This window comes from Petromyzon marinus, chromosome 76 (assembly GCF_048934315.1).
Source record: "Petromyzon marinus isolate PM22_M1 ecotype Great Lakes invasive population chromosome 76, UKy_Petmar_22M1.pri1.0, whole genome shotgun sequence".
Classification (NCBI taxonomy): domain Eukaryota; kingdom Metazoa; phylum Chordata; class Hyperoartia; order Petromyzontiformes; family Petromyzontidae; genus Petromyzon; species Petromyzon marinus.
Window position 1 is genome coordinate 3712403 of NC_133742.1, and position 23307 is coordinate 3735709.

The 23307-nt window shown below is 55.6% G+C and overlaps 2 protein-coding genes across 5 annotated transcripts in view; both read right to left on the reverse strand.

Annotated features, from left to right (window-relative positions):
• LOC116958370 (septin-11-like) overlaps positions 1 to 18979 on the reverse strand; it is a 35156-nt gene extending 16177 nt beyond the window's left edge. The window contains exons 1-5 of one of the 4 annotated variants that reach the window (XM_076056531.1): positions 18526 to 18979; positions 14205 to 14273; positions 11207 to 11321; positions 4709 to 4904; positions 1443 to 1629 (exon numbers count right to left, since the gene is read on the reverse strand). In XM_076056531.1, coding sequence (XP_075912646.1) covers positions 1443 to 1629; positions 4709 to 4904; positions 11207 to 11321; positions 14205 to 14273; positions 18526 to 18555 — 597 coding nt within the window. In that variant the 5' untranslated portion in view covers positions 18556 to 18979. Of the gene's footprint in view, positions 1 to 530; positions 604 to 1442; positions 1630 to 4708; positions 4905 to 11206; positions 11322 to 14204; positions 14274 to 18525 lie in introns of those variants that run through there. The other 3 variants (XM_076056530.1, XM_076056532.1, XM_076056533.1) reach the window with 3 other exon arrangements.
• Positions 11328 to 14196, reverse strand: LOC142907252 (uncharacterized). The gene is made up of 2 exons (XM_076056536.1): positions 13063 to 14196; positions 11328 to 12965 (listed from the first exon to the last, which is right to left on the reverse strand). Exon 1 carries the CDS (start codon positions 14167 to 14169, stop codon positions 13342 to 13344), a length of 828 nt encoding a protein of 275 aa, XP_075912651.1. The 5' UTR covers positions 14170 to 14196; the 3' UTR covers positions 11328 to 12965; positions 13063 to 13341.
• Positions 18980 to 23307: the final 4328 nt, after the last annotated feature.

The window sequence follows — 23307 nt, forward strand, 5'->3', positions numbered from 1 at the left end:
GAACCCCCCCACTAACCCCCTGAAACCCCCCCACCAACCCCCCCACTAACCCACCCCCCCACTAACCCACCCACCTTGCTGTCAAGTTTCTTCATGGTGACCAGGTCGAGGGATTTGAGCGAGTGTCCCGTGGGGGCGATGAAGTAGAGGCAGAACCCCCCCACTAACCCACCCCCCCACCAATCCCCCCACTAACCCACCCCCCCCCCCACCAACCCACCCACCTTCCTGTCAAGTTTCTTCATGGTGACCAGGTCGAGGGATTTGAGCGAGTGTCCCGTGGAGGGGGCGATGAAGTAGAGGCAGAACCCCCCCACTAACCCCCTGAAACCCTCCCACCAACCCCCCCACTAACCCACCCCCCCACCAACCCACCCACCTTGCTGTCAAGTTTCTTCATGGTGACCAGGTCGAGGGATTTGAGCGAGTGTCCCGTGGGGGCGATGAAGTAGAGGCAGAACCCCCCCACTAACCCCCTGCCCCCCCACCAACCCCCCCACTAACCCACCCCCCCCCACTAACCCACCCACCTTGCTGTCAAGCTTCTTCATGGTGACCAGGTCGAGGGATTTGAGCGAGTGTCCCGTGGGGGCGATGAAGTAGAGGCAGAACCCCCCCACTAACCCCCTGCCCCCCCACCAACCCCCCCACTAACCCACCCCCCCCACTAACCCACCCACCTTGCTGTCAAGCTTCTTCATGGTGACCAGGTCGAGGGATTTGAGCGAGTGTCCCGTGGAGGGGCGATGAAGTAGAGGCAGAACCCCCCCCACTAACACCCCGCCCCCCCACCAACCCCCCCACACCCACCCCCCCACCAACCCACCCACCTTGCTGTCAAGTTTCTTCATGGTGACCAGGTCGAGGGATTTGAGCGAGTGTCCCGTGGAGGGGGGCGATGAAGTAGAGGCAGAACCCCCCCACTAACCCCCTGAAACCCCCCCACCAACCCCCCCACCAACCCACCCCCCCACCAACCCACCCACCTTGCTGTCAAGTTTCTTCATGGTGACCAGGTCGAGGGATTTGAGCGAGTGTCCCGTGGAGGGGGGCGATGAAGTAGAGGCAGAACCCCCCCACTAACACCCTGAAACCCCCCCCACCAACCCCCCCACTAACCCACCCCCCCACCAACCCACCCACCTTGCTGTCAAGCTTCTTCATGGTGACCAGGTCGAGGGATTTGAGCGAGTGTCCCGTGGAGGGGGCGATGAAGTAGAGGCAGAACCCCCCCACTAACCCACCCCCCCACCAACCCCCCCACTAACCCACCCCCCCCACCAACCCACCCACCTTGCTGTCAAGCTTCTTCATGGTGACCAGGTCGAGGGATTTGAGCGAGTGTCCCGTGGGGGCGATGAAGTAGAGGCAGAACCCCCCCACTAACCCACCCCCCCACCAACCCCCCCACTAACCCACCCCCCCACCACTAACCCACCCACCTTGCTGTCAAGCTTCTTCATGGTGACCAGGTCGAGGGATTTGAGCGAGTGTCCCGTGGGGGCGATGAAGTAGAGGCAGGCGTGAACCCGCGTGTCATGGAAGTTGAAGAGCGAGCGCTTGATCTTGAGCTCCTCCTGCAGGTAGGCCTCAAACTGCGCGTCAATGTACTCCACTATGGGCTTGTAGCTACGCACGGTGGGGGGAGGGGGGTGGTGGTGGTGGTGGTGGGGGGTGTGGGTGGGGGGGAGCGGTGGTGCAGCGGTTAGCGCCACGAAGCGCGACACGAGTTCCATTCCCCGCTCACGGCCGGCACCGCCGGTGTTACGATTCTCTGAACCGGTCCTGGGCCTCCCCCTAGGTCGACTCGGCCTCAAACGAGTAGCTGGTGTATTGGTGGTGGTGGTGTAGTGGTGGTGGTGGTGTAGTGGTGGCGGTGGTGTAGTGGTGGTGGTGGTGTAGTGGTGTAGTGGTGGTGGTGTAGTGGTGGTGTAGTGGTGGTGATGTAGTGGTGGTGTAGTGGTGGTGGTGTAGTGGTGGTGTAGTGGTGGTGGTGGTGTAGTGGTGGTGGTGGTGTAGTGGTGGTGATGTAGTGATGGTGGTGGTGATGTAGTGGTGTAGTGGTGGTGTAGTGGTGGTGGTGGTGTAGTGGTGGTGGTGGTGTAGTGGTGTAGTGGTGGTGGTGTAGTGGTGGTGTAGTGGTGGTGATGTAGTGGTGGTGTAGTGGTGGTGGTGTAGTGGTGGTGTAGTGGTGGTGGTGGTGGTGTAGTGGTGGTGGTGGTGATGTAGTGGTGTAGTGGTGGTGATGTAGTGGTGTAGTGGTGGTGGTGTAGTGGTGGTGATGTAGATGTGTAGTGGTGGTGGTGTAGTGGTGGTGATGTAGATGTGTAGTGGTGGTGGTGGTGTAGTGGTGGTGTAGTGGTGGTGGTGTAGTGGTGGTGATGTAGTGGTGTAGTGGTGGTGGTGTAGTGGTGGTGGTGTAGTGGTGGTGGTGGTGTAGTGGTGGTGGTGTAGTGGTGTAGTGGTGGTGGTGTAGTGGTGGTGGTGATGTAGTGGTGTAGTGGTGGTGATGTAGTGGTGTGGTGATGTAGTGGTGGTGGTGATGTAGTGGTGGTGGTGATGTAGAGTGGTGGTGGTGATGTAGTGGTGGTGGTGATGTAGTGGTGGTGTAGCGGTGGTGTAGCGGTGGTGTAGTAGTGAACATCGCTAGCCCTGGGGGGGAGACAAAGGCGGCCGGGCGTGGTGCTGGCCACCCACCCCCTCATGTGCCGTTCCGGCCTTCAAGGGTGCTGCTCGCTAACAGCACTTGCCCCTACAGTCTGTTAAGGCTACACGGGGGATCTTTGTCTTTGGTGGTGGGCGGGGGGGAGAGAAGGGAGGCGTGGTGGTAGAACGCCGTGCGGTGTCTGCGGTGTCTCTGCGGTGTCTCTGCGGTGTCTCTGCGGTGTCTCTGCGGTGTCTCTGCGGTGTCTCTGCCGTCTCTGTGGTGTCTCTGCCGTTCCTGTGGTGTCTCTGCCGTTCCTGCTGTGTCTCTGCGGTCTCTGCCGTGTCACTGCGGTGTCTCTCCGTGGTCTCCGCGGTGTTTCTGCGGTGTTTCTGCGGTGTCTCTGCGGTGTGTCTGCGGTGTCTCTGCGGTGTGTCTGCGGTGTCTCTGGGGTGTCTCTGGGGTGTCTCTGCAGTGTCTCTGCAGTGTCTCTGCGGTGTCTGTGCGGTGTCTCTGCGGTGTCTCTGCGGTGTCTCTGCGGTGTCTCTGCGGGGTGTCTCTGGTGTCTCTGCCGTATCTCTGCGGTGTCACTGCGGTGTCTCTGCCGTGCCGTCTGTGCCGTTCCTGCGGTGTCTCTGCCGTGTCTCTGCCATGTCTCTGCCGTGTCTCTGCGGTGTCTCTGTGGTCTCTGCCGTGTCTCTGCGGTGTCTCTGCGGTGTCTCTGCGTACGGTCTTCCATCGTGCCACCGTTGCACGTAGCCAACCGTGCTAAAACTGGGGTGCAGGTGACCCAGTGACCTGGCTACCCAGTGACCTGGCTACCCAGTGACCTGGCTACACAGTGACCCAGTGACCCGGCTACCCAGTGACCTGGCTACCCAGTGACCCAGTGACCTGGCTACCCAGTGACCTGCCTACCCAGTGACCCAGTGACCTGGCTACCCAGTGACCCGGCTACACAGTGACCCGGCTACCCAGTGACCCAGTGAACTGGCTACCCAGTGACCTGGCTACCCAGTGACATAGCTACCCAGTGACCCAGTGACCTGGCTACCCAGTGACCCAGTGACCTGGCTACCCAGTGACCTGGCTACCCAGTGACCCAGTGACCTGGCTACCCAGTGACCCGGCTACCCAGTGACCCGGCTACCCAGTGACCTGGCTATCTAGTGACCCAGTGATCTGGCTACCCAGTGACCCAGTAACCCTGGCTACCCAGTGACCCAGTGACCTGGCTACCCAGTGCCCCAGTGACCTGGCTACCCAGTGACCCTGGCTACCCAGTGACCTGGCTACCCAGTGACCCAGTGACCTGGCTACCTAGTGACCCAGTAACCCTGGCTACCCAGTGACCCAGTGACCTGGCTACCCAGTGCCCCAGTGACCTGGCTACCCAGTGACCCAGTGACCTGGCTACCCAGTGACCTGGCTACCCAGTGACCCAGTGACCTGGCTACCCAGTGACCCAGTGACCCCGGCTACCCAGCGACCCAGTGACCTGGCTACCCAGTGCCCCAGTGACCTGGCTACCCAGTGACCCTGGCTACCCAGTGACCTGGCTACCCAGTGCCCCAGTGACCTGGCTACCCAGTGACCCTGGCTACCCAGTGACCTGGCTACACAGTGACCCGGCTACCCCGTGACCCAGTGACCTGGCTACCCAGTGACCCAGTGACCTGGCTACACAGTGACCTGGCTACACAGTGACCTGGCTACCCCGTGACCCCATGACCCGGCTACCCAGTAACCCTGGCTACCCAGTGACCCAGTGACCTGGCTACCCAGTGACCCAGTGACCTGGCTACCCAGTGACCTGGCTACCCAGTGACCTGGCTACCCAGTGACCTGGCTACCCAGCGACCCAGTGCCCCGGCTACCCAGTGACCTAGTGACCTGGCTACCCAGCGACCCAGGCTACCCAGCGACCCCGTGACCCAGGCGACCCAGTGACCCTGGCTACCCAGTGACCCAGTGACCCAGGCTACCCAGGCTACCCAGTGACCCAGGCTACCCAGCGACCCCGTGACCCAGGCGACCCCGGCGACCCCGGCGACCTCCTCCCACCTGTCCTCCTTGTTGATCTGGTCCCCGAATCCGGCGGTGTCCACCAGCGTGAGCTTGAGGCGCACATTGCTCTCGTGCAGCTCGTAGGCCTGGGCCTTGAGTCGCACGCCAGGCTCCGAGTGCGACGCCGCCTCGCCCTCGAAGCTCGTGTTGAACAGCGTGTCCATCATGGTGGATTTACCAATCCCTGTCTCGCCTGCAGAGAGACACACGTGGTGAGACACACACACACACACACGGTGAGACACACACACACACGGTGAGACACACACACACACACACGTGGTGAGACACACACACACGGTGAGACACGCGCACACACACACGTACATGGTGAGACACACACACACACGGTGAGACACACACACACACACACGGTGAGACACACACACACGGTGAGACACACACACACACACGGTGAGACACACACACACGGTGAGAGGAGACAGCGTGTCCATCATGGTGGATTTACCAATCCCTGTCTCGCCTGCAGAGAGAGACACACGTGGTGAGACACACACACACACACGGTGAGACACACACACACACGGTGAGACACACACACACACGGTGAGACACACACACACGGTGAGAGGAGACAGCGTGTCCATCATGGTGGATTTACCAATCCCTGTCTCGCCTGCAGAGAGAGACACACGTGGTGAGACACACACACACACACACGGTGAGACACACACACACACACGTGGTGAGACACACACACACACGGTGAGACACACACACACACGGTGAGAGGAGACAGCGTGTCCATCATGGTGGATTTACCAATCCCTGTCTCGCCTGCGGAGAGACACACACACACGGTGAGACACACACACACACGGTGAGACACACACACACGGTGAGACACACACACACACACACGTGGTGAGACACACACACACACGGTGAGAGGAGACAGCGTGTCCATCATGGTGGATTTACCAATCCCTGTCTCGCCTGCAGAGAGACACACACGTGGTGAGACACACACACACACACGGTGAGACACACACACACACACACGTGGTGAGACACACACACACGGTGAGAGGAGACAGCGTGTCCATCATGGTGGATTTACCAATCCCTGTCTCGCCTGCAGTGACACACACACACACGGTGAGACACACACACACACGGTGAGACACACACACACACGTGGTGAGACACACACACACACACACGGTGAGACACACACACACACACGGTGAGACACACACACACGGTGAGACACACACACACACACGGTGAGACACACACACACGGTGAGACACACACACACACACGGTGAGACACACACACACACACGGTGAGACACACACACACACGGTGAGGCACACACACACACACTGTGAGACACACACACACGGTGAGACACACACACACACGGTGAGGCACACACACACACACTGTGAGACACACACACACACGGTGAGACACACACGGTGAGACACACACACGGTGAGACACACACACACGGTGAGACACACACACAAGGTGAGACACACACACACACACGGTGAGGCACACACACGTACACGGTGAGACACACACACACACACGGTGAGACACACACACACACGGTGAGACACACACACACGGTGAGACACACACACACACACACGGAGAGACACACACACACGGTGAGACACACACACACACGGTGAGACACACACACACGGTGAGACACACACACACACGGTGAGACACACACACACACACGGTGCGACACACACACACACACACGGTGAGACACACACACACGGTGAGACACACACACACGGTGAGACACACACACACGGTGAGACACACACACGTGGTGAGACACACACACACACGGTGAGACACACACACACACACGGTGCGACACACACACACACACACGGTGAGACACACACACACGGTGAGACACACACACACGGTGAGACACACACACACGGTGAGACACACACACGTGGTGAGACACACACACACAGTGAGACACACACACACGCACGGTGAGACACACACACACGCACGGTGAGACACACACACAGTGAGACACACACACAGTGAGACACACACACACGGTGAGACACACACACACACGGTGAGACACACACACACGGTGAGAGGAGACAGCGTGTCCATCATGGTGGATTTACCAATCCCCGTCTCGCCTGCGGAGAGACACGCGGTGAGACACACACACACACGGTGAGACACACACACACGGTGAGACACACACACACGGTGAGACACACACACACACGGTGAGACACACACACACACGGTGAGACACACACACACACGGTGAGACACACACACACACGGTGAGACACACACACACGGTGAGACACACACACACGGTGAGACACACACACACACGGTGAGACACACACACACGGTGAGACACACACACACACGGTGAGACACACACACACGGTGAGACACACACACACACACGTGAGACACACACACACACACACGGAGAGACACACACACACGGTGAGACACACACACACACGGTGAGACACACACACTGAGACACACACACACACGGTGAGACACACACACACGGTGAGACACACACACACGGTGAGACACACACACACACACACGGTGAGACACACACACGGTGAGACACACACACACACACACGGTGAGACACACACACACGGTGAGACACACACACGGTGAGACACACACACACGGTGAGACACACACACACGGTGAGACACACACACACGGTGAGACACACACACACGGTGAGACACACACACACGGTGAGACACACACACACGGTGAGACACACACACACGGTGAGACACACACACGGTGAGACACACACACACACACACACGGTGAGACACACACACACGGTGAGACACACACGGTGGGTGAGACACACACACACACACGGTGAGACACACACACACGCGCGGTGAGACACACACACACGCGGTGAGACACACACACACACACACGGTGAGACACACACACGGTGAGACACACACACACGGTGAGACACACACACACGGTGAGACACACACACACGGTGAGACACACACACACGCGGTGAGACACACACACACACACACGGTGAGACACACACGTGGTGAGACACACACACACGGTGAGACACACACACACGTGGTGAGACACACACACACACACGGTGAGACACACACACACACGGTGAGACACACACACACAAACACGCGGTGAGACACACACACACACGGTGAGACACACACACACGGTGAGACACACACACACACACGGTGAGACATACACACACACACGGTGAGATACACACACACACGGTGAGATACACACACACACGGTGAGACACACACACACACACGGTGAGACACACACACACGGTGAGACACACACACACGGTGAGACACACACACACACGGTGAGACACACACACACGGTGAGACACACACACACGGTGAGACACACACACACACGGTGAGACACACACACACACGGTGAGACACACACACGGTGAGACACACACACACACACGGTGAGATACACACACACACGGTGCGACACACACACACACACACGGTGAGACACACACACACGTGGTGAGACACACACACACAGTGAGACACACACACACGCACGGTGAGACACACACACACGCACGGTGAGACACACGCACGGTGAGACACACACACAGTGAGACACACACACACGGTGAGACACACACACACACGGTGAGACACACACACACGGTGAGAGGAGACAGCGTGTCCATCATGGTGGATTTACCAATCCCCGTCTCGCCTGCGGAGAGACACGCGGTGAGACACACACACACACGGTGAGACACACACACACGGTGAGACACACACACACACACGGTGAGACACACACACACACGGTGAGACACACACACACACGGTGAGACACACACACACACGGTGAGACACACACACACGGTGAGACACACACACACGGTGAGACACACACACACGGTGAGACACACACACACACGGTGAGACACACACACACGGTGAGACACACACACACGGTGAGACACACACACGTACACGGTGAGACACACACACACGGTGAGACACACACACACACACACGGTGAGACACACACACACGGTGAGACACACACACACGGTGAGACACACACACACGGTGAGACACACACACACACACACGGAGAGACACACACACACGGTGAGACATACACACACACGGTGAGACACACACACACACGGTGAGACACACACACACACGGTGAGACACACAAACACACGGTGAGACACACACACACGGTGAGACACACACACACGGTGAGGCACACACACACACACACGGTGAGACACACACACACGGTGAGACACACACGGTGAGACACACACGGTGGGTGAGACACACACACACACACGGTGAGACACACACACACACGGTGAGACACACACACACGCGGTGAGACACACACACACACGGTGAGACACACACACGGTGAGACACACACACACACGGTGAGACACACACACACGGTGAGACACACACACACACACACGGTGAGACACACACACACGCGGTGAGACACACACACACACGGTGAGACACACACACACACACGGTGAGACACACACACACACACGGTGAGACACACACACACACGGTGAGACACACACACACACACGGTGAGACACACACACACACACGGTGAGACACACACACACACGCGGTGAGACACACACACACGGTGAGACACACACACACACGGTGAGACACACACACACGGTGAGACACACACACAGTGTGAGAAACACACACACGGTGAGACACACACACACGGTGAGACACACACACACGGTGAGACACACACACACACACAGTGAGACACACACACACACGGTGAGACACACACACACACACACAGTGAGACACACACACACGGTGAGACACACACACACACAGTGAGACACACACACACACAGTGAGACACACACACACACGGTGAGACACACACACACACACAGTGAGACACACACACACACGGTGAGACACACACACACACACAGTGAGACACACACACACACACACGGTGAGACACACACACACGGTGAGACACACACACACACACAGTGAGACACACACACACACGGTGAGACACACACACGGTGAGACACACACACACGGTGAGAGGAGACAGCGTGTCCATGGTGGATTTACCAATCCCTGACTCGCCTGAGTGAGTGTGAGTCTGTACGTGAGTGAGTCTGTACGTGAGTGAGTCTGTACGTGAGTGAGTCTGTACGTGAGTGTATGCGCGTGAGTGAGTGGGAGTGAGTGGCAGTATTAGTGAGTGTGAGTATTAGTATGTGAGCGAGCGTGAGCGAGTGTGAGCGAGTGTGAGCAAGTGTGAGCGAGTGTGTGCGAGTGTGTGCGAGTGTCTGTGCGTGTGTCTGTGTGAGTGTCTGTATGAGTGTCTGTGTCTGTGCGAGTGTCTGTGCGAGTGTCTGTGCGTGTGTCTGTGCGTGTGTCTGTGCGTGTGTCTGTGCGTGTGTCTGTGTGAGTGTCTGTGCGTGTGTCTGTGCGAGTGTCTGTGTGAGTGTCTGTGTGAGTGTCTGTGTGAGTGTCTGTGTGAGTGTCTGTGCGAGTGTCTGTGTGAGTATCTGTACGAGTGTCTGTGTGTCTGTGTCAGTGTCTGTGCGAGTGTCTGTGCGAGTGTCTGTGCGTGTGTCTGTGCGAGTGTCTGTGCGAGTGTCTGTGCGTGTGTCTGTGCGTGTGTCTGTGCGTGTGTCTGTGTGAGTGTCTGTGCGTGTGTCTGTGCGAGTGTCTGTGCGAGTGTCTGTGCGAGTGTCTGTGCGTGTGTCTGTGCGTGTGTCTGTGCGAGTGTCTGTGCGTGTGTCTGTGCGAGTGTCTGTGCGAGTGTCTGTGCGTGTGTCTGTGCGAGTGTCTGTGCGAGTGTCTGTGCGTGTGTCTGTGCGTGTGTCTGTGTGAGTGTCTGTGCGTGTGTCTGTGTGAGTGTCTGTGCGAGTGTCTGTGCGAGTGTCTGTGTGAGTGTCTGTGCGAGTGTCTGTGCGAGTGTCTGTGCGAGTGTCTGTGTGAGTGTCTGTGCGAGTGTCTGTGCGTGTGTCTGTGCGAGTGTCTGTGTGAGTGTCTGTGTGTGTGTCTGTGCGAGTGTCTGTGTGTGTGTCTGTGCGAGTGTCTGTGTGTGTGTCTGTGTGTGTCTGTGTGTGTGTCTGTGCGAGTGTCTGTGTGAGTGTGTGTGTCTGTGTGAGTGTCTGTGCGTGTATCTGTGTGAGTGTCTGTGTGAGTGTCTGTGTGAGTGTCTGTGTGTGTGTCTGTGCGAGTGTCTGTGCGTGTGTCTGTGCGTGTGTCTGTGCGAGTGTCTGTGTGTGTGTCTGTGCGTGTGTCTGTGTGAGTGTCTGTGTGAGTGTCTGTGTGAGTGTCTGTGCGAGTGTCTGTGCGAGTGTCTGTGCGACCGAGTGAGTGTGCGAGCGAGCGAGCAACAGCGAGTACAGACCAACACACAGGATGTTGAAGCAGAATCCTTGGCTGATGGATTTGTTGACCAGCTGATCGGGCAGGCTGTCAAATCCCACGTGGCCCGACAAGGAGAGGTTACGGAACTCCTCATTCTACACACACAGACACACACGCAGACACACAGACAAAGACACACACACACAACACACTGCTGCTACCGCTACAACCGTGTTGCGGGCGCGAACGCAGACGCAGACGAGCGGGAGTTCAGCGGCAAGCGAGCGAGCGAGCGGCAGGCACCTTGATCGTCACAACCCTCAGCGGAAATCAACGCAACCACCGGGGGGGGCATTAACACCAGTAGGGAGTGTGGGTGGTGGTGGTGGCGGCGGTGGTGGCAGTGGCCGTGGTGGTGGTATAGCTCAGGAAATGAGCGTGAATTAAGCTCCCAGGTATCCAAGTTACGAGTGAGCAAGAGGCAGGAACACCGCAACAGCGGCACACACAGAGCGGCACACACACACACATAGCAGCAGCATACACAGCGGCACACACACACACGTAGCAGCAGCACACAGAGCGGCACACACACACACGCAGCAGCAGCATACACAGCGGCAGCACACACACACGTAGCAGCAGCATACACAGCGGCACACACACACACGTAGCAGCAGCACACAGAGCGGCACACACACACACGTAGCAGCAGCATACACAGCGGCACACACACACACGTAGCAGCACACACACAGCGGCACACACACACACACGTAGCAGCAGCATACACAGCGGCACACACACACACGTAGCAGCACACACAGAGCGGCACACACACACACACGTAGCAGCAGCAGCACACACAGCGGCACACACACACACACACACGTAGCAGCAGCACACACAGCAGCAGCACACACAGCGGCACACACACACACGTAGCAGCAGCACACACAGCGGCAGCACACACACACACACACACGTAGCAGCAGCATACACAGCGGCAGCACACACACAGCGGCAGCGGCGTTACCTGTCATCACTGTAGAGAAAGGTGGCCCACAGCACACCGCTCAACCTCAAACACCACCACCACCACCACCACTTCGCAAACACTACCACCATCTCCATCACCACCCAACAAACATCACCATCTCCATCACCACTACCGGAGCTCCACACACCAACACCACCACCACCACTCCACACACACTACCACCATCTCCACCACTACTCAACACACATCACCATCATCATCACCATCTCCATCACCACTACCGGAGCTCCACACACCAACACCACCACCACCACTCCACACACACTACCACCATCTCCATCACCACCCAACAAACATCACCATCTCCATCACCACTACCGGAGCTCCACACACCAACACCACCACCACCACTCCACACACACTACCACCATCTCCACCACTACTCAACACACATCACCATCATCATCACCATCTCCATCACCACGACCGGAGCTCCACACACCAACACCACCACCACCACCACCACTCCACACACACTACCACCATCTCCACCACTACTCAACACACATCATCATCACCATCTCCATCACCAATACTGGAGCTCCACACACCAACACCACCACCACCACTCCACACACACTACCACCATCTCCATCACCACCCAACAAACATCACCATCATCATCACCATCTCCATCACCACTACCGGAGCTCCACACACCAACACCACCACCACCACTCCACACACACTACCACCATCTCCATCACTACTCAACACACATCACCATCATCATCACCATCTCCATCACCACTACCGGAGCTCCACACACCAACACCACCAACACCACCACTCCACACACACTACCACCATCTCCATCACCACCCAACAAACATCACCATCATCACCATCTCCATCACCACTACCGGAGCTCCACACACCAACACCACCAACACCACCACTCCACACACACTACCACCATCTCCATCACCACCCAACAAACATCACCATCATCATCACCATCTCCATCACCACTACCGGAGCTCCACACACCAACACCACCAACACCACCACTCCGCACACACACCACCACCACCTCCACCATCACTCAACTCATACCACGACCACCACCATCACCACCGCCACTGGCACCACTATCGCCGTCACCACCACCACTATCAGTTACCGCCACCACCACCACAACCGACACCACTTTCACCACCACCACCGCCAAATCTTCCACTATCACCGTCATCACCGCCACCACTATCACCGTTACCACCACCACCGCCACCACTATCACCGTTAAAACCATCGCCACCACTATCACCGTCACCACCACCACTATCATTGTTACCGCCACCACCACCGCCACCACTATCACCGTTAAAACCATCGCCACCACTAACACCGTCACCACCGCCACCACCGCCACCACCACCACCATCACGGTCACCGTCACCGTCACCACCAACACACCCCACCACTATCACCACCGCCACTGCCACCACTATCACCGTCACCACCACTATCATTGTTACCGCCACCACCACCGCAACCGCCACCACTATCACCACCACCACCACCGCCACGACTACCACTATCACCGTCACCACCGCCACCACTATCACCGTTACCACCATCGCCACCACTATCACCGTTACCGCCACCACCACCGCAAGCGCCACCACTATCACCGACACGGTCACCGTCACCACCGTCACCACCGCCACCATCACCGTCACCACCACCACCGCCACCACCATCACCGTCACCACTATCACCGTTACCACCGCCACCACTATCACCGTCACCACAACCGCCACCACTATCACCGTTACCACCGTTACCACCGCCACCACTATCACCGTCACCACCACCACCACCACCGCAACCGCCACCACTATCACCGACACGGTCACCGTCACCACCACCACCGCCACCACCATCACCGTCACCACCGCCATCACCGCCACCACCACCGTCACCACCATCACCACCATCATCACCGCCACCACGACCCACTGCCCGTGCCGTGTACCCCGAGATCCTCGTGGACCCTGGCACTGTGTAAGCTAAATCCACAATCGCCATCTTCATCCCTCTCGGCCTGCAAGAGACGGGGGAAGGGTAGGGGGGGCACGGCACCCCCCCCCAACCCAGCGGCTTTACTCACGGCACGCGGGACGTGAGTGGGGGGCTCTTACACACACAGGGGCGGAGTGGGGGGCTCGCACACACACAGGGGTGGAGTGGGGGGCTCTTACACACACACAGGCGTGGAGTGGGGGGCTCTTACACACACACAGGGGCGGAGTGGGGGGCTCGCGCACACACACAGGGGTGGAGTGGGGGGCTCTTACACACACACAGGGGCGGAGTGGGGGGCTGTGAAGGCGAAGTGGGGGGCTGTGAAGGTGGAGTGGGGGGCTGTGAAGGCGGAGTGGGGGGCTGTGAAGGTGGAACGGGGGGCTGTGAAGGCTGAGTGGGGGGGCTGTGAAGGTGGAGTGGGGGGCTGTGAAGGTGGAGTGGGGGGCTGTGAAGGCTGAGTGGGGGGCTGTGAAGGCGGAGTGGGGGGCTGTGAAGGCGGAGTGGGGGGCTGTGAAGGCGGAGTGGGGGGCTGTGAAGGAGGAGTGGGGGGCTGAAGGCGGAGTGGGGGGCTGTGAAGGCGGAGTGGGGGGCTGTGAAGGCGGAGTGGGGGGCTGTGAAGGCGGAGTGGGGGGCTGTGAAGGCGGAGTGGGGGGCTGTGAAGGTGAAGTGGGGGGCTGTGGAGGCGGAGTGGGGGGCTGTGAAGGCGGAGTGGGCGGCTGTGACACAAACCTCCCCACACACACACACAAAGCGGTACTTGAATGTATCGACCCTAGAGGCGATGAATGATGATTATTTGGGCCCAGTCAAACATCCCGTTATTGCAAGCGCCTCGCTCTACCGTTCGTGCCCACACTCACGTCGATGACACATTTTAATAAAAACAACGCGCATTAAAATTAAACTTGTAAAGTTTAATTTAAACCTATCCAAGTTTAAGTTTAAGCTTTATTAACGACTACGGGGCCTAGCTCCAAAAACGGACGCCCCGCCACTTTCCTAGAATCCCCTGCGGGGGAACGCGGCCCCAACTCCGGCGTCGGTAACCCAGGCGAGGCCGAGGCTGCACAACAATGCCACACTGGGGGCCTCGAGTAAGATTTTTTTTATTTTAAATCGCATTTAAATTGTTAAACCTCCCTTCACGAAAGCAAATCGTTTCATCGTTAACTCCCCACAAAGCCTCTCGCTCGCACGGTTCATAAACCACGATTATCGATGGTTTTTAAACCGACCACTGGATTCATTACCGGAGGGGGGCTTTGTGGACGTCATTCCGTCCGAGAAGTGATCGGTTTTAACGCCAATTAAGTGAGCCGATTTCAAGTGGGAGAGCCGAGGAGTTGGTGGTGGTGGCCACTAAATTCGTGACTCAAGTGGAGAGAGTCGAGCTGGTGGTGGTGGCCACTAAATTCGTGATTTAAGTGGGAGAGTCGAGCTGGTGGTGGCCACTAAATTCGTGATTTAAGTGGAGAGTCGACGAGTTGGTGGTGGCCACTAAATTCGTGATTTAAGTGGAGAGTCGAGTTGGTGGTGGCCACTAAATTCGTGACTCAAGTGGAGAGAGTCGAGCTGGTGGTGGTGGTGGCCACTAAATTCGTGACTCAAGTGGGAGAGTCGAGGTGGTGGCCACTAAATTTGTGACTCAAGTGGGAGAGTCGAGGTGGTGGCCACTAAATTCGTGACTCAAGTGGGAGAGTCGAGGTGGTGGCCCACTAAATTCGTGACTCAAGTGGAGGAGAGTCGAGGTGGTGGTGGCCCACTAAATTCGTGACTCAAGTGGGAGAGTCGAGGAGGTGGTGGAGCACTAAATTCGTGACTCAAGTGGGAGAGTCGAGCTGGTGGTGGTCACTAAATTCGTGACTCAAGTGGAGAGTCGAGGTGGTGGTGGCCCACTAAATTCGTGACTCAAGTGGGAGAGTCGAGGAGGTGGTGGAGCACTAAATTCGTGACTCAAATGGGAGAGTCGAGGTGGTGGTGGTCACTAAATTCGTGACTCAAGTGGAGAGTCGAGGTGGTGGTGGCCCACTAAATTCGTGACTCAAGTGGAGAGTCGAGGTGGTGGTGGCCCACTAAATTCGTGACTCAAGCGGAGAGTCCAGCTGGTGGTGGTGGCCCACTAAATTCGTGACTCAAGTGGGAGAGACGAGTTGGTGGTGGCCCACTAAATTCGTGACTCAAGTGGGAGAGTCGAGGATGAGGCCACTAAATTCGTGACTCAAGCGGAGAGTCGAGGAGTTGGTGGTGGCCACTAAATTCGTGACTCAAGTGGGAGAGTCGAGGATGAGGCCACTAAATTCGTGACTCAAGTGGGAGAGTCGAGCTGGTGGTGGCCCACTAAATTCGTGACTCAAGTTCGAAAGAGTTGGTGGTGGCCACTAAATTCGTGACTCAAGTGGGGAGTCGAGTTGGTGGTGGCCCACTAAATTCGTGATTTAAGTGGAGCACGAACGGCAGAGTTAGCCCGCAACGCGACATTTACTTTGCCTCAATGTTCACGATAGGCGCGCGTGCGTCTGTGTTGTGTGGTGGGGATATCTACCATCATGCAGCAGTAGATAGGGCCTGATGATCATGAAGATGGTGGTGAAGATGATGATGATGGTGGTGGGGATATCTACCATCATGCAGCAGTGGATAGGGCCTGATGATCATGAAGATGGTGGTGAAGATGATGATGGTGGTGGGGATATCTACCATCATGCAGCAGTAGATAGGGCCTGATGATCATGAAGATGGTGGTGAAGATGATGATGGTGGTGGGGATATCTACCATCATGCAGCAGTAGATAGGGCCTGATGATCATGAAGATGGTGGTGAAGATGATGATGGTGGTGGGGATATCTACCATCATGCAGCAGTAGATAGGGCCTGATGATCATGAAGATGGTGGTGGTGATATCTACCATCATGCAGCAGTAGATAGGGCCTGATGATGATGGTGAAGATGATGGTGGTGGGGTTATCTACCATCATGCAGCAGTAGATAGGGCCTGATGATCATGAAGATGGTGGTGGGGATATCAACCATCATGCAGCAGTAGATAGGGCCTGATGATGATGGTGGTGGTGAAGATGATGGTGGTGGTGGGGATATCTACCATCATGCAGCAGTGGGTAGGGCCTGATGATGATGAAGATGGTGGTGAAGATGATGATGGTGGGGATATCTACCATCATGCAGCAGTGGATAGAGCCTGGTGATGATGGTGGTGGTAGTGAAGATGGTGATGGTGGTGAAGGTGATGGTGGTGAAGATGGTAGTGGTGGTGAAGATGGTAGTGGTGGTGAAGATGGTAGTGGTGGTGAAGATGATGGTGATGGTGGTGAAGATGATGGTGATGGTGGTGAAGATGGTGATGGTTGTGAGGATGGTGATGGTTGTGAGGATGGTGGTGGTGAGGATAATGGTGGTGAAGGATGGTGATGGGGGTGAAGCTGATGGTGGTGAAGGTGGTGAAGATGATGGTTGTGGTAGTGATGATGGTGGTGGTAGTGATGATGGTGATGGAGATGATGGTGGTGGGGAAAGATGGTGATGAAGCTGATGGTGGTGGTGAAGATGATGATGGTGGAGATGATGGTGATGGTGGAGATGATGGTAGTGGTGAAGATGATGGTAGTGGTGAAGATGGTGGTAGTGGTGAAGTGGATGATGGTAGTTAAGTGGATGATGGTAGTGGTGAAGATGATGATGGTGGTAGTGGATGATGGTGGTGGTGATGATGGTGGTGGTAGTGGATGATGGTAGTGGTGAAGTGGATGATGGTAGTGGTGAAGATGATGATGGTGGTGGTGATGATGGTAGTGGTGAAGATGATGGTAGTGGTGATGGTAGTGGTGATGATGATGGTAGTGGATGATGGTAGTGGTGAAGATGATGGTAGTGGTGATGGTAGTTAAGTGGATGATGGTAGTGGTGAAGATGATGATGGTGGTGGTAGTGGTGAAGATGATGGTAGTGATGATGGTAGTGGTAAAGATGATGGCGGTAGTGGTGAAGATGATGATGGTGATGGTAGTGATGGTAGTGGTGAAGATGATGGTAGTGGTGAAGATGATGGTAGTGGTGAAGATGATGGTAGTGGTGAAGATGATGATGGTGGTGATGATGGTAGTGGTGAAGATGATGATGGCGGTAGTGGTGATGGTAGTGATGATGGTAGTGAAGATGGCGATGGTGGTGATGGTAGTGATGATGGTGGTCTTCACCTAGCAGTGGATAGACTCTGTCCGAGTCGTGACTGTGTGTGTGCGTCTCTTATCTCACCCGTTGACGGGCGAGTATCGCGGCAGCCATTTCACGAAGTCTCTCCCCCCCGTTTGCGATGTGTGGTGGCTGCGTTCGGATTTCCAACCGGTTTTCCTTAACCGGTTTCTTGAAACCGGTTTTTTAAAGTCGATCAAATTGAAAGGAAAAAAACTGTTCAATTGTTTGCTGGGGAGAGAGAGAGAGAGAAGAGAGAGAGAAGAGAGAGCGAGAGAGAGCGCTAAAGGGACGGAGCTTCTTCGGATTCAGGAAATGCCACTCCCATCTCTCGCTCGTTTCCGTAACCCATGAATTTGTTTCAGTAATGTAAACAAACACAAAATAAAAAAAGATATTTTTTTTTACACGTGGAAGGACAACGAGTTAATCCGACAGACGCGACGTGAATTCGTAATTTCACGGTTAAAAATGTTATTTTCTTTAAATGTTTGCGCTAGTGGAATCTCCCACCTCCTACCCCTCCTCCTACCCCCCCCCCCCGGATGAGGTGACCCACTTGGTACAGTCCGGCGCGAGATTGGAATGTCATTGGCGCATTCCAAACGCGGTGATGGTGGTGGGGGGTGGTCGCTGATTGTTTAGTGACGTCAACATCGCCTTCTGTGGAAAGGAGGAGGCTCGTGAAGGACGCTGCTACTGCTACTGCACCTAGCCTGGCACAGTAGGGGGGTTACAGCTGGTCTGGTGCATCTACAGGTCATATAAGTCCCGAGACCTCCTGCACCTAGCCTGGCACAGTATGGGGGTTACAGCTGGTGGTGCATCTACAGGTCATCTAAGTTCTGAGACCTCCTGCACCTAGCCTGGCACAGTAGGGGGGTTACAGCTGGTCTGGTGCATCTACAGGTCATCTAAGTCCCGTGACCTCCTGCACCTAGCCTGGCACAGTAGGGGGGTACAGCTGGTGGTGCATCTACAGGTCATCTAAGTCCCGTGACCTCCTGCACCTAGCCTGGCACAGCATGGGGGTAACAGCTGGTGGTGCATCTACAGGTCATCTAAATTCTGAGACCTCCTGCACCTAGCCTGGCACAGTAGGGGGGTTACAGCTGGTCTGGTGCATCTACAGGTCATCTAAGTTCCGAGACCTCCTGCACCTAGCCTGGCACAGTATGGGGGTTACAGCTGGTCTGGTGCATCTACAGGTCATCTAAGTCCCGTGACCTCCTGCACCTAGCCTGGCACAGTATGGGGGTTACAGCTGGTGGTGCATCTACAGGTCATCTAAGTTCTGAGACCTCCTGCACCTAGCCTGGCACAGTAGGGGGGTTACAGCTGGTCTGGTGCATCTACAGGTCATCTAAGTTCCGAGACCTCCTGCACCTAGCCTGGCACAGTATGGGGGTTACAGCTGGTCTGGTGCATCTACAGGTCATCTAAGTCCCGTGACCTCCTGCACCTAGCCTGGCACAGTATGGGGGTTACAGCTGGTGGTGCATCTACAGGTCATCTAAGTTCCGAGACCTCCTGCACCTAGCCTGGCACAGTATGGGGGTTACAGCTGGTGGTGCATCTACAGGTCATATAAGTTCCGAGACCTCCTGCATCTAGCCTGGCACTGTATGGGGGTTACAGCTGGTGGTGCATCTACAAGTCATCTAAGTTCCGATACCTCCTGCACCTAGCCTGGCACAGTAGGGGGTTACAGCTGGTGGTGCATCTACAGGTCATCTAAGTTCTGATACCTCCTGCACCTAGCCTGGCACAGTATAACAACAAAAAATCCAGAAAAACGCATGTCAAAAATGTTATAAATTGATTTGCATTTTAATGAGGGAAATAAGTATTTGACCCCTCTGCAAAACATGGCTTAGTACTTGGTGGCAAAAACCCTTGTTGACAATCACAGAGGTCAGACTTTTCTTGTAGTTGGCCACCAGGTTTGCACACATCTCAGGAGGGATTTTGTCCGACTCCTATTTGCAGATCTTCTCCAAGTCATTAAGGTTTCGAGGCTGACGTTTGGCAACTCGAACCTTCAGCTCCCTCCACAGATTTTCTATGGGATTAAGGTCTGGAGACTGGCTAGGCCACTCCAGCACCTTAATGTGCTTCTTCTTGAGCCACTCCTATGTTGCTTTGGCCGTGTGCTTTGGGTCATTGTCATGCTGGAATACCCATCCACGACCCATTTTCAATGCCATGGCTGAGGGAAGGAGGTTCTCATCCAAAATTTGACGGTACATGGCCCCGTCCATCGTCCCTTTGATGCGGTGAAGTTGTCCTGTCCCCTTCGCAGAAAAACACCCCCAAAGCATAATGTTTACACCTCCATGTTTGACGGTGGGGATGGTGTTCTTGGGTTCATAGGCAGCATTCCTCCTCCTCCAAACACGGCGAGTTGAGTTGATGCCAAAGAGCTCCATTTTGGTCTCATCTGACCACAACACGTTCACCCAGTTGTCCTCTGAATCATTCAGATGTTCATTGGCAAACTTCAGACGGGCATGTATATGTGCTTTCTTGAGCAGGGGGACCTTGCGGGCGCTGCAGGATTTCAGTCCTTCACGGCATAGTGTGTTACCAATTGTTTTCTTGGTGACCATGGTCCCAGCTGCCTTGAGATCACTGACAAGATCCTCCCGTGTAGTTCTGGGCTGATTCCTCACCGTTCTCATGATCATTGCAACTCCACGAGGTGAGAACTTGCATGGAGCCCCAGGCCGAGGGAGACTGACAGTTCTTTTGTGTTTCTTCCATTTGCGAATAATCGCACCAACTGTTGTCACCTTCTCACCAAGCTGTTTGGCAATGGTCTTGTAGCCCATTCCAGCCTTGTGTAGGTCTACAATCTTGTCCCTGACATCCTTGGAGAGCTCTTTGGTCTTGGCCATGGTGGAGAGTTTGGAATCTGATTTATTGCTTCTGTGGACAGGTATCTTTTATACAGTTAACAAGCTGAGATTAGGATCACTCCCTTTAAGAGTGTGCTCCTAATCTCAGCTCGTTACCTGTATAAAAGACACCTGGGAGCCAGAAATCTTTCTGATTAAGAGGGGGTCAAATACTTATTTCCCTAATTAAAATGCCAATCAATTTATAACATTTTTGACGTGCGTTTTTCTGGATTTTGTTGTTGTTATTCTGTCTCTCACTGTCCAAATAAACCTACCATTAAAATTATAGACTGATCATTTCTTTGTCAGTGGGCAAACGTACAAAATAAGCAGGGGATCAAATACTTTTTCCCTCACTGCAAGCTCCGAGACTTCCTGCACCTAGCCTGGCACATTAAGGGGGTTACAGCTGGTGGTGCATCTACAGAACATCTAAGTCCCGAGAACTCCTGCACCTAGCCTGGCACAGTAGGGGGGTTACAGCTGGTGGTGCATCTACAGGTTATATAAGTTCCGAGACCTCCTGCACCTAGCCTGGCACAGTAGGGGGGTTACAGCTGGTGGTGCATCTACAGGTCATCTAAGTTCCGAGACCTCCTGCACCTAGCCTGGCACAGTATGGGGGTTACAGCTGGTGGTGCATCTACAGGTCATCTAAGTTCCGAGACATCCTGCACCTAGCCTGGCACAGTATGGGGGTTACAGCTGGTGGTGCATCTACAGGTCATCTAAGTTCTGAGACCTCCTGCACCTAGCCTGGCACAGTAGGGGGGTTACAGCTGGTGGTGCATCTACAGGTCATCTAAGTTCTGAGACCTCCTGCACCTAGCCTGGCACAGTAGGGGGGTTACAGCTGGTGGTGCATCTACAGGTCATCTAAGTTCCGAGACCTCCTGCACCTAGCCTGGCACAGTATGCGGGTTACAGCTGGTGGTGCATCTACAGGTCAGCTAAATTCCCAGATCTCCTGCACCTAGCCTGGCAGAGTAGGGGGGTACAGATGGTGGTGCATCTACAGGTCATCTAAGTTCTGAGACCTCCTGCACCTAGCCTGGCACAGTATGGGGGTTACAGCTGGTGGTGCATCTACAGGTCATCTAAGTTCTGAGACCTCCTGCACCTAGCCTGGCACAGTATGGGGTTACAGCTGGTGGTGCATCTACAGGTAATCTAAGTTCCGAGACCTCCTGCACCTAGCCTGGCACAGTATGGGGGTTACAGCTGGTGGAGCATCTACAGGTTATCTAAGTTCCGAGACCTCCTGCACCTAGCCTGGCACAGTATGGGGGTTACAGCTGGTCTGGTGCATCTACAGGTCATCTAAGTTCCGAGACCTGCTGCACCTAGCCTGGCACAGTAGGGGGTTACAGCTGGTGGTGCATCTACAGGTCATCTAAGTTCAGAGATCTCCTGCACCTAGCCTGGCACAGTAGGGGGGTTACAGCTGGTGGTGCATCTACAGGTCATCTAAGTTCTGATACCTCCTGCACCTAGCCTGGCACAGTATGGGGGTTACAGCTGGTCTGGTGCATCTACAGGTCATCTAAGTTCCGAGACCTCCTGCACCTAGCCTGGCACAGTATGGGGGTTACAGCTGGTGGTGCACCTACAGAACATCTAAGTTCCGAGAACTCCTGCACCTAGCCTGGCACAGTAGGGGGGTTACAGCTGGTCTGGTGCATCTACAGGTCATCTAAGTCCCGTGACCTCCTGCACCTAGCCTGGCACAGTATTGGGGTTACAGCTGGTGGTGCATCTACAGGTCATCTAAGTTCCGAGACCTCCTGCACCTAGCCTGGCACAGTAGGGGGGTTACAGCTGGTCTGGTGCATCTACAGGTCATCTAAGTCCCGTGACCTCCTGCACCTAGCCTGGCACAGTAGGGGGGTTACAGCTGGTGGTGCATCTACAGATCATCTAAGTTCCGAGACCTCCTGCACCTAGC